At 40.4% G+C, this 13,193-nt stretch overlaps 1 protein-coding gene across 1 annotated transcript in view; it reads left to right on the forward strand.

Moving 5' to 3' along the window:
• ipmkb (inositol polyphosphate multikinase b) overlaps nt 1–10,018 on the forward strand; it is a 28,487-nt gene extending 18,469 nt beyond the window's left edge. The window contains exon 7 of the mRNA XM_061028801.1: nt 1,492–10,018. Coding sequence (XP_060884784.1) covers nt 1,492–2,309 — 818 coding nt within the window. The 3' untranslated portion in view covers nt 2,310–10,018. The remainder of the gene's footprint in view (nt 1–1,491) is intronic.
• Nucleotides 10,019–13,193: the final 3,175 nt, after the last annotated feature.

Below are 13,193 nucleotides of genomic sequence, written 5' to 3' on the forward strand. Positions count from 1 at the left end.
GCGGGGATATTATTTGTCCTTTCACAATCAACCTTTTGTGTGTAGATTTTAGCAATTTAGTAATTTTCTTTTCATGTATAAAAGTTCATGAAGAGTTTTTGGGTTTGTAAAATTTGGGCCAAAGTCTGCACAGAAGAACTCAGCCCTAACTCTTTAATTCAAACATAAAGCTAAAAACCTGTATTCTATGTTATCGCCAGCAGAGGGCAGCAACACTACTTGTAAAAAGAAGTTGGATTGTATGATACTACTAACCCAAATCACACTTATTTTATTCCCTAAAAAATCACTTTATGAATAATGCAGGTTACAGAATGAGTAGAGAGGTTACAGTAAGAGTAATAAGTAATCGAGACAAGCATCAAGATATACAATCCAAAAAACAGTCTTATCAAGATACATATAAAGAAAAAGAAAAGTTAGGCGAGCAAATTGAGCTCGTCAGTGGCATCAGATTGGAAGCAAATGAAATCCTCCCTGTCCTTAAATATGGCTCCAAAGAACAAAGATGCTATGCTTGGGGCTTCAAAATGATTTGATGTTACGGTGTCATTAGCTGTCCTTACATGGACCTGATCAGAATAAGAATGCTTCATGTTCAGTTTCTTTATTGGTCAGGGTAGCTAAAGAGAGACAGGAAATGTGTTCAGGGAGAATGGGGGGGGGGGGTGACAAGGGCCGAGACCGCTGCGACGAGGACTGCAGCCTCTGTACAGAGAGCGCACAACATAACCGCTAGGCTATCCGGCGGCCCTTTATGCTTCATGTTAACACCTCACTTGTAAGAGACTGGTCCGGTCCGCCCATTCAGATAGAAACACTTGATCTGGCTGCTCCTGATTGCTGATACGATTACTGTTACTGTGCATGTCTGCCCCAAGTTTAAACACTGAGGGAGCAAAGCAAAGCCGGTCTGTTGCAGACAATACTTTTTTTATACTGGAGACATTAAAAGATCTCTGGATTATTACATGCAGGAGAATAGAAGAGAAAAAAAACATTCTGCAAGTAAACAATGGTGGTCCATTTTCGAGAAATGAAAGGAAAAAGTTCAATGACAGACATCCTGAAACTCAGACAAGAGAGAGGAGGAGAATGAAGTCTCTGTCCAACAGCAAGGGGGCGACAAAGGGGCAATATGTGGAGACGTGCAGCGATGATTGTTTATAACACAGGCAGAAAGAGCAGCTTTTTCTCCTGCAGATTAGACCTGCCGGATAACTGTGGGCTTATTTGAATGTTTTTATTCTGATGAAATGCTTGATGCATGTATTAACAGGATATTTTATTCAGGGTACATGAAACAGTGAAGTTTGAATCTCTAATCAGAATGCTTTTAATATGGTGAAGTATAAACATACGTCGTCTTCTTATGTGTTATCTTTGGTTTTATGGATATCTTAAATGTTCACAAGCTTCATCGTTTGCATGCCCGGAGAGGAGCAGCCAATAGGACAGAAGGATTTATTCCTCTTCTCTCCTCTCCTGCAGGCCTGGCAAAATTTTTCCGTAACGGTGTCAATCTGAGGAGGGACGCCGTGTCAGCCAGCATCCGCAGAGTGCAGCAGATCCTCCGCTGGTTCGCGTCCCAGCAGCAGCTCACCTTTTACGCCAGCTCCCTTCTCTTCGTCTATGAGGGTCTCCCCTCCTCTCGCTCCCCATGCTCCCTCCCCTCCCCTCTCAGCACGCCTTCCATCAGCCCGACTGCAGAGAAAACCAGCAAGCTGTCGTCAGCGGCTGACAGCGGCGTGGTCGTCGAGGGGACGGCGAGACAGGACGGGGCGGGGCAAGAGGAGGAAGTAGCTGAGTACAACAACAACAACATTCAGGCGTCTATGCCCTGGGATTACAGCCTTGCCACCATCTACGCCAACCACACGAAAGGGGGCCACCATCACTGTGCTAAGGGTCATCTCCATGGCAACAGCGGAGCAAGTGACACCATGGAGACGACAGTGAGCGCGGACTCTGGAGATAAAACGTCGGCACTGTGTGAAGAAGACAACTCGGCGTGGAAACGGACAGGCGAGTCGCAGCAGGCGCCAAACGGAAACGGAAACAAATCACGACTGGAAGGGACGGACGAGGACGGAGAGAAGGAGGACAGTAGCAGGAGGAGAACAGGGGAGGAGATACTGAAAGGCGAAGGAGGTGACACAACAGAGGGGAGCGGAGGAGAGGCGGAGGTGGAGGTCAGGATGATCGACTTTGCCCACGTTTTCCCGAGCGAGAGCCCCGATCACGGATACGTCTACGGCCTCAAAAACCTGCTGACGGTGCTGGAGCAGATCCTCTGTGACTCCGCCTAGAGCTCCCCCTCCTCCCCCCTCCCTCTCCTCACCTGCTCCCCATTTCTCCCCTCTGCCCCCCCACCCCCACCCCCACCCCCCTCGCCTCCTATCAACCCCCACTCCTGTCTTTTCAAGAAACTTTCAGAGAGGAGAGGGAAGAATCAAAGAAGTGAATATTAAACTAGAACCGTCATCGTCATCATCATCATCATCATCTCACCTGGTTTGATGGTCTGTCAGTCGTGTGTGTGTGTGTGTGTGTGTGTGTGTGTGTGTGTGTGTGTGTGTGTGTGTGTGTGTGTGTGTGTGTGTGTGTGTGTGTGTGTGTGTGTGTGTGTGTGTGTGTGTGTGTGTGTGTGTGTGTGTGTACCTGTGTGTGTACGTGTGTGTACACGGTAGAAACTGACTGCTGTGTTTTTACCTGTGATCAGCAGAACTACATGATGCACTAATCGATTCATGAAGGCATTTGGACCCTCGGCTTGAACACAACATCTTCAGCTGCACAATTTACAGAAGCTCAGACAAACTCTACAAATTCTCAGATCTACAGTCAACTTCAAATGCAATTGAAGAAAATGCTGTTTGACAAAAAGCTGCTAGTCCTCTGATTAAATTATACACCAATTTACTTATTTTAAAACCCTTTTTTTATTTTATCGTGTACTCTTTGTCTCTAAAGAGCACCGACCTCCATTCAATTTTAAAGTACAGAGACAGATTGAAAAAGAAACTGGAGTTTAGAATCATCGTCTCCATGGAAACCAATGAAGCCATCATTGAATAGTCCAATCAGTTTTTTTCACTGGGATCCTCTCTAGGTTTTCTCTGCACATATTTGCTGTAAGTGTTTGAGCTTTGAGTAAATTCAAGAAACGCTGAAAATGTTGTGTTTAAGTCGGGTTTCCATCTTGTTGTTTTTTTTCTTGTTTTTTTAAAAGTTTAAACCACTGTCTACAGGTATCTAACTCAGGTAACTTTACTGTAAGAAAACATTACTACTTATTATCCTCTCAGCAAGCCGGTCGTCACGCTGCGTTGGTTGTTCGGCTCTAAGCGATCGTTTTTCATTTTTGTCTTAATCCGTGTATTTGATCTCATCGTCGACCTTATCTCGTAAATGTTGAGTGTTGAACCGCTTGACCCTTGACCCCATGACCTTACATGTCGTGTTATGTTTTAACCATGGTGCACATGTTTAGCTGCCAAATCTTCTCCTGTCTGAAGCTCGTGCTCTTTGCTGTGTTTGGTGCAGTCATTCGGTGCCCCCCCCCACCCCCCCGCCCCCAGGCTCCACACCTTGCCCTCGTTTTAGGAACAAGATTATACCTTGTACTTCCATTCTTTCCTTTAAGTCAGAGGCTACATTTCTCATGATTGGTGGCCATTGCTTTGACAATAACAACGTGTTATGATATGATTTTAAGTTATTATTATTATTATTATTATTATTATTATTATGTAATGAATTGATTATTAGCTCGGCCGGAATATGAAAATCAACAGTTTCCCTGTTAAATTCTTTTATTTAATTTTAAATGACAGAAGTGACATGTGATACTGTGATAGGCTAACTCATGTTAGCGTGACATAAACTAATATGTCCGAACTTTGCAAAGGGTGTTTGATTGTAAAGACATGTTTGCTGCTTTAACGGGAGTCAACTGACCGACTCACCCGAGAGTGACAGAATGCTAAAGTGAGTAAGACAGCAACTGAATGGTTTCTTTATTCTTTTGGATTATTATTTTTTTTACTTGGAGCAGATAATCAGGTGCTTTCTCTTATAAGAGACATCAGTTATCTATTTTCAAGTGGTAACAACTGCTTAATGTTGCTTTTTTTTTTTTTTTTTAATTGTAGGGTCGACTAAATGTTTGAGGCTGATGCACAGACTGACACTGAAGATTTCTAGTTTGTTTTTATAAAACTGTGGAACTGTCCTAAACCCAAAGCTTTAAAATAGAAACCATCGACTGAACGGTAAGAAGTGGATGTAGCCTGAGGTCTGAGAAGCAAAGCCAATGCTGAAGTGCCTTTTATTGGCCAGCAGGGGGAGATCAAAAGAAAATGAGCCTCCTTCTCTCCGTGATTTATTACCTCAGTATCGTTTTTTAATTAGTCTCAAGTCTTCTTCAATAAAAACAAGGGGTCTTTGTTACAGAAGCCCTGAGCAGACATGCATCCACACGTTTAACTTAAACTCTGTTCCCCCGTGATAATGACTCATTTAGCTGAAGGACCCAAGACGATCTCGAGCCAAATTTTCAGATATTTTTCAACCCATCCGATTTAATTCATGAACGTTTATGCAGGTTGGACAGAACAAAGAAACGGATCAAAACAAACGTGTTTGAACAGCTCTTTTGGGTCCCGACCCACCGGTTGAGAACCCCTGTGTTAACCTCTTTTGATTGAGTGATTTCTACCCCAGATATCTAAAAAAAAAAATCTTGATATGATTCAGGAGAACTAACACACCCTCTGAGGAGTCAGATGCTCTTTTTTTGTTTAATGCTCATTTATTGAAAAAAGAAAGATCACATTTCAAATCGAAGTAACTGAATTTTAAAAGCACCTTGTTGTCAAGCTAGCGCCTTCTTAAGCGCTTTCTTAGCACTTTTATTCTCGTCGTCTAACCTCAGTCACTGCTGGCAAAAAAAAAAAAACCAAGATGGCGACGGTAAAAAAAAAAAAGCCAAACTGGAAGCTTCAGTCAAACCAATGGGTGAACTCATGGTTGCTACGTCCACTTCTTATACACAGACTTTGGTTAAAATCAGTGATCTTCATTTAGCTGTGAAGACTCAAGGAAGGACAAAGGGTTTCCTTGCATTCGTGCCCTTTTCATTTCATCCAGACCAAATAGATTCTCAACGAAAGAAGGCGTAAATGTTTGTATGAAATGACTCTTCAATGAAGCGTCCACTGAAGACCAGGACAGCTTGAATACAGAAGACAGCGTGACAGCGTTTAGGACGTAATAACCCATCCTCATGTCAGTCTGATGTGCAGTCAGCCTAAATGTTAGTCCACCCCTACATTCATTCAGCAGCTGAAATGCTTCGTCTCACATATTAGAGATGATAAAAACAGACATTTTAAGGATTTTTAACTCGGCCTAAAACGTTATCTTCAGATCTTTGGTTGTAATGTTTTTCATGTATCCTGCTAAACTGCTCAGCCGTTGCTTTGAACGCCCCTCGCGTCGCGTGTCTCCACACTAACACTGGAGCTGCTTTTGAAATGTGCTGCTCCAGTTGGCCACTTTGATTCTAACCGATAATATGCACAGGCCTCTTCAGTGTATGTAGCTTGTAAGATATTATGAATATAATGAACAATAAGTGACTCCTGATCTTTTTGTAAATTAACCTCGGATTAGATGTTCTATGATTTGTACGGAAACCAAAAGAGACGATGAACTATAAGAATATCATATTTTTCTCTAACGTTGCTTTATATAAACGTGATTCTTTGTTTTTGAATTAATCAATATGAAAAAGGATGTTTACAGGAATTAGAGGACAGACTCTTTTTATGTTTTTGTTTTATTTTTGAAATCACTGCCTTACGTTCTGTGGATGTCTCCATGTCGTCTCTGTTTTTTAAAATGTTGATTTATGATCATTCCGGCAGCTTTGTGAATCTCCTCTCTGGGTTTTAAGCCTGTTGTTGTTGTTTTTTTTTCTCTCTCTCAGCTAACTCACAAAAAACCATATCATGCAAAACTGTACAGGGCATTGGTTTGATGACTGGCCGACTCATGGTGATGCAACTCGTCTCTTTAAACTCCTCTGATCAGTCTGCGTTACTGAGACGTTTGATTTCAGGGAAGGTGGGCCCTTTTACAAACATCCACAGCTCGCTCAAGGCACAGCAACACAAAGTGAGGGGATACAAATCCGCCAATCAGGAAATAGAAGTGTTACATGGCATATGTTTTTTATAATATATTTTGTAAAGGATACATTTATCATAAAGGAAACTGCTGAAGTACTAAAGTATTCCAAAGGCCACCTTTTTGGGATAGAAGAAGTCTAAATCATCAAACCGATAATGTGCAAACAGTTAACAAAAATACATGAATGAGTAATTTGGTAATGTGCTCCAGCCCTCAAATATTGTCAAATTATAATGTCACATTAAAGGCAAACAAAAGCAGACATAGCATGTTGCAGGTTGTTCTTCAAAGTCATGAAAGAGTTCCACGGCCCACCTCCTCTGCCATCACAACGTCTCAGTACAATGTCTGGATGCACCTTGTACTCGTACTGGAAACCAACATGAGGCCGTCACACTGATGGTTCTGTCACTTTACTGAACACGCTGCATCCCGTCAGGAAGGAGCACACTGAGCATGTGCAGTCCAGATGTTCTCAGCAGATGTTCAACTGTGCTTCTGACCTTTTTCCACTGCTGATGGTTAAGATGCAAAAGTGTCCGGTTGACAATAACTCTTTGTTGCCTCTTTGGCTCCATGTTGCTTTTATGCTCTATACTCGTTTACATTGCAGTTGCTCTCTTTACGACCACGAGGGTTTAAGTCAGAACAAGATTTATTTTCTGTCTCTCTTAACAGGTTTTTTTAAAATGTTGTTTTGATTTGTCCCTTTTGATCTCATTAATAAATGTAATTTTTTTCTCATGTGATTTCAAACCGGTCTCACTCATCCTGCAGAACCAGAGAGGGGGGCGTGGCATGTTTTCAGCCACAGATGGATGTACTGAACATTACTGCAGGCCCTTTCAAAGCGTTACCAGAGCATTCAGAAACATGTCCTCATCAGTTCTATTCAACCAACTCTTTTCTTTGCAGGGTCATATCAGCTCAGGTTCAAGCAGCCCATTAAAAATAAAAATAACTTTATTCATATAGCACCTTTAAAGATGGATGTTTACAACGTGCTTTTATAGAGAAAGCAAAGGCAGGAACTCAGGACAATAACAGAATAAACATCAACAGCCAGGCCGAACAGAATAATGCACACAATTATTATCAATGCAAATACAAGGAATAAGAAAGATACAACAGGCAGGTCTCAAAGGGCAGTTAAAGCTGTAAAGCTGTAAAGCAGTACAATAAAGAAAATTAAATCAAAGATAAAAAGTCAGCAAGAAGACGACATCACATCACAGGGAAATTAAAACAGAAATGACGATAAAAAGGGGCGACTTCATTGTAGCTTAAGAAAAGTTTATAAAGACCGACCAAGGCATTACTCTTCAGAGAGAGATATATTTCTTAATGGTCAGAAAAACATGGTAAATTGTACATAATATTTAATTCAAGCAATTTATTAATTTAAAATAAAATTAATTTTATTTAACACTAATAAGTGTCCCTAGTCTGTCTACAAAACCACCAATTATGAGAAAAGTCCATCCTCTCTGTCTTCTGCCTGCTCCACTTTACAGAAAATGTGTCCTCAAACAGGCCGTTTGGAGATTTTCTCTTCATGACATCACAAAGGGGAGTAACCCCTCCCCCAGTTGGATGACACTCCCACAGCTAGGTTCTGCCCTCTGAGTCTGCCTTCTCACAGTAAACAATTGACCAAGGTGCAGGACAGTCCGAGCCACCCAAACGCTTCCAGAGAGGGGGGCGTGGTCAGACACAGCTCATTTACATTTAAAGCTACAGACACAGAAACAGCCTGTTCTGAGCAGGGCTGAAATAGAGGGGTTTATAGACATGATCAAATACAGGATCAAAGTGGATTTAGAACAAGAAACTTCACAGACATGTTTTGGGGAGCTTTGAGACTTATTTAAACTTTTTGAAAAGGAGGATAATATGTGACCTTTAAAGGAGTTTTTCCCACATTAAACTATCTCGTGAAGTAAGTGCGTAGTCTACATAAAATTCTGCCCACTACTCTGGCTCGGTATCACCAATTGTCTGAATGAGAACACCTGACGAAGGTACAGAGGGATCGAAACTTTGTGATTCTTTTCAAATAAATTAGGGATGCCGAGCAAGAGTAGTGTGCAGGATGTTTTCCTTTTAAATGAGAGGAGGATATTTAAAAAATGGAGGATGGTTAAATTTTTTTGTACTTGAATGACTATGCAAAGGTATACAGAAGGCTATTTCTGAAACAAAAAAACTCCATTAAGAATATTTAAGATCATTATACACATTGTAGTGGGTTCATTGTGAGGCTCTGTAATGTGTGCAGCAGACCGTGCTGAGAGTATTGTTACCTGTGGAGTTGTCCAAGGATGCTCCTACAAAGAAGCCATTTGTATGTGAAGAAAAATAATATTGGACATACATTTTTAAAACCCCATGGGATGCTTTGAAAACATGGACAGCAGTAATGTGAGTACATCGTCTGAGACAGTGGTGTCTGTTTGATCTTTCAGCTGCATTTATGTCAGATCGAAGAGAAAAAGTTCAAATCCTTGAGTGTTTATAAGAAGTGGACAAAGGCTGTTTGATTTAGAAATGAAGCCAATGATGAAGTGCCTTAAACCTGCATAATCTCTGATGGCCAGCAGGGGGCGACTTGTTGCAAATAGAAGTAAGGTATTTTTTTATTTTTTAAAGGTGGTGATTAAACAACCCTATTTGTAGTTTATTTCTTACCTCAGTAAAATGGTCCCATTAAAACTAATAAGGTGGTGATGGTGGTGTAGTGGTTAGTGCTGTTGCCTCACAGTGGGCGGCTGTGGCTCAGTAGTAGAGTCGTCTTCTCTTAACCGGAAGGTCAGGGGTTCGATCCCCAGCTCCTGCAGCAACATGTCTGATGTGTCCTTGGGCAAGACACTTAACCTCGAATTGCTCCTTCTGCTTTGCGTATGAATGGGATTAGTTACTGCTGATGCTCCCTCTACATAGTGTGTGAATGTGTAGGTGTGACATGCGGTGTAAAAGCACTTTGACTAGTCAGAAGAATAGAAATAAGACTATATAAGCTCAAGTCCATTTACCAAGTGGAGTTGGCATGCGTGGGTTCTCTAGGGTACTCCCACAGTCCAAAGACAGCTCGTTAGGTAAATTGGAGACTCTAAATTGCCCGTAGGTGTGAATGTGAGTGTGGCTGTTTGTCTGTATGTATATATATCTCTATATGTCAGCCGTGTGTTTAACTGGCGACCAGTCCAGGGTGTACAGATCGCCCGATCACAGCTGGGATTAAAAAAAAAGATATATATAAATGAAGAACTAATTCCCAAACGCAAGGCTACGTCCACTTCTTATATTCAGTCTCTGGTTCAAACAAGCTCTCACACTGAATCAAACCTGCCACTGCATCTGTCTGATTAACTCGACCTTCATTCATTAAGATTTTATTTATTATTTTTTTTTTTTACCAAAAATTATATTTTTATAGTTCACAAAAAAAAGCCCCCTCTCTGATTGGCTGTGATATCCTCCCGTACTCTTCTTCTGGGTGATCCCCCTCTGTGTCTTTAATGTGACGCCTGAGGGAAACGATGTGTAGGTGGAGTTTGAAGAGGAACTGAGCCCGGTGCGGTGCGCTCCGCTCCGCTGAGCCCTGTAACAGAATCTGAGCTCTGAAAACTTCTCATAGTGGATTTTGAGGCGTGTTTGATTTTTGATATGCTGGATTTAACATGTCTTATAAATGAGCCTGAAACAGAACAGGAAATATCATCAGTGTACATACGGAGAGGAACTGAAACTGTCTAAGTCCCTCCACAACTATAAACCTGATACTCATTATTTTTTCAATAATAAAAATATTAATCAAACTGTTTGATGAGTCCTCTTGTGTTCTGCTTTCTTCCACTTGTAAATGGTAAATGGAGCACTTTTCTAGTCTTCTGTCTACTCAAAGCGCTTTTACAGCACAGGTCACACCTACACATTCACACACTGATGGTACTATGTAAAGAAAATCATCTTATATGCAAATATAAAGAAAAAGAAAGATACAACAGGCAGGTCTCCAACGGCAGTTAAAGCACAAAACAATACAATTAAAGAAAAAAATTAAAAAGTAATCAAAATGATGAGAACATTATATGCATCGAAGAAGAAAATGACATCACATCACATCACAGCAAATAAAAAAGAAGATAAAAAGTGATGATGTTGGTAGAGATAGATATTTAAATAAATATAAAAAAGCAACAGAAGCCTTATCTCCTCAGGCGGGTCGTTCCAAAGTGTGACCGGGCTCGAGCTCACGTTAACTAGCAGTAATGAAAGGCAGCTGGGCTCAGTCCAGCACAGATCCAAACACAGTAAGGACGGTTCAGGAGCAATTGGGACTTTAAAAGCCATTAAAAAGGAGGCAAAGTGTTGTTTGAAGATGACATAATGTTAGCAGATTGGTTTTCAATAAGCGTTTTGGTAGGCAGCTGCTTTCCCTCGACAAACCGTTACATCGTCTGTCAATCAGGTCAGCTACGTGCCTTATTGTGAAACAATGTGTCTGTTGTCTATTATCTTTATACACATTTGCATAATACAAACTAGCTCCATCTCAAAAGCTCCATCAGTGAAATGCTGCTCATTAACAGCTAATTAATGCACCAGTGTTGAAAAATGAAATGCTTGTCTGTTTTAAGACTTTAACTTTTGGTGCATCAAACAGATTTTGCTCGTCATACTGAAGGATTTTAAATGCGTGGCTTTTCCTCTAAAGCTCCTGTGAAGAACTTTTCAATTTCAGCAGCCCATAAAACAAAAACTCTGATCCTGCTTTCTTTTAAGAGTAACATGTAGCAATCTTTGTGAATCTTTGACGTGGAAAAAGTAAAAAAGACAGCTTCTTCAGTGTGCTGTTAATTACTTCAGTTTAGTTGCTGATATTCTCTTTGCATTCATAAGTCATATAGAACCATCGATTTTAATTCAGTCTGTATTATGACCAGCCAAACACTCCTCATAGAAGCTTTAAGTATTTCAATCTAAAAGTATTTCACACTTTTAGATTGAAAATTCTCTGTGAGGAAAATATTTATTATTTCATGGTTACGGCCAGTTAAAGGAGCCGATATGTGTCTTGATTAAACCTATATGAAATTGAAATGTGCAACTTGTGTTTGCATCTGTGAATTTTTCATCCAGATGCCCCGGTTTCCTCACCACAGCCCAAACAAGTGCATGATGGGAAACTGTAAATCCAGAGTGTAAATGGTTGCCTGCCTCTTACATAAATCGGTGTAATGTGCGAGTTATCCGCTCTGTAAACGGAGCAGGTAATTGTTTGGCGCATTCATAGAAAGCGAGTGAGCGTGGTGATGACGTGCATGACATTCCACTGAGTTCAGTGATGGCATACGCTTTTCTACTCGCGTGTACATTGCGTTCCAGTGTTTATTTGCTGTTGCAGAAACCCAGTTTTTGTCATTCGGTTTTCTGCATGACTTTTGACCTTATCAGGTGTACCCTGCATCTCAAGCATGCTTTTACACTCTCCATCAGAACCCATAAGATATTGTGTTCCTGAGACTGATCAAAGCAAAAAGTCACAGATGACCACTATAGTGTATTGTCGAGCTGGAACAAAAGGATTACAATTTGAAAAAGATAGCCAATATATATAGACAATATGACAATACCACATTACTCCGAACTAGGGTTGTCACGATACCAGATTTTTAAACCTCAACACTTGTAAGTGTATATTCATGTAAAAATTCATGTAAAAATCAAATGATATTAATATAAATAATAGAAGTACTCTGTACCCAGTATTGGGTCATTTCTTGTTTTTAATACCGGACAATTCCTTCACCCTGTCAAAATTTTTGGCACCCAAACTAGTTAAAAAAAATATGACTGAATATCTGTTGTTTTTACTTGGTACTTTGTAGTACAGTGGATCATATATGTATTGTATTTGGTGATGCTCTGCTGTTTGTGCAGCAGAAGGTGCTGGGAATAACAACAATGGAATCAGAGCGCACTCTGCTGGACACACTACTGTTGTTATCAATGACATTGTTTTCTACATTAGATAATAATCATTTTAAAAAAAAGCAATATTGTAATAGACCAATACTGGCAGATATTCTGAGCTGATAGAAAGGGGCGTGCCCAGGCTCTTTTGACTGGATTGTCCCAACTGGGGCACTGATGAGGATGGCATGAAGTTTGTGTTCATAGACCAAGCGGCAACCTCCAGTGTTAGGGCAAAATGAAGCCAATGTGAAACTGCAGTACAGTTCTACAGTACTACAGTTCGTCAAGAGTCTGCTTGAGGTTGCAGAAGCACTGGACGTCACATACACACTCATTAAAAAAAAGAAGCCTTTTTTTACAGCAGAAATTAACATGTTTACAGCCTTGTGCAAAAAAAACCCGAAATTGATCTGATTTGAGCACACACTGTAGGGGGGGATGAATTTTTGGATAACTCATTCGTTTTGATTTTATGAAGGATTAGCGTTGTTCACAATAGATTCAAGATTCAAGATTTTTATTTGTCACATGCTCATACAGATGTGCAGTGAAATGTAAGGACTGTTCCGCAAGGCCATGCAATAAACACTCAAATTACTAATACACATATATACAGTAATATAGAATATAATGTAAAAAATAAAAAAATAATTATTTGAATGTACAAAATATAAAATATAGAGTAATGTAAACAGTGTAAAGTGTCAGTGTGTAAAGTGTCCAGGGTCCAGTAAAATAGAATATAATGTAAAAATTTAAAAATAATTATTTGAATGTACAAAATATAGAATATAGAATAATGTAAACAGTGTAAAGTGTCCAGGGTGTCAAAGTGCAATGTGCAGATTGGAATGTGTGGTGTGTGTGCATCATGTAATCACAGGTCTGTTTTGTTTTTAACTGAGGAGAGTGGAGTTAACAGTCCGCACAGCCTGAGGAAAGAAGCTCTTCCTGAGTCTTTCTGTGTTCACCTTGATGTGTCGAAGGCGCCTGCCAGAGGGTAGCCACGTAAACAGTCC

Source organism: Labrus mixtus, chromosome 21, assembly GCF_963584025.1.
Source record: "Labrus mixtus chromosome 21, fLabMix1.1, whole genome shotgun sequence".
NCBI classification, from domain to species: Eukaryota; Metazoa; Chordata; class Actinopteri; order Labriformes; family Labridae; genus Labrus; species Labrus mixtus.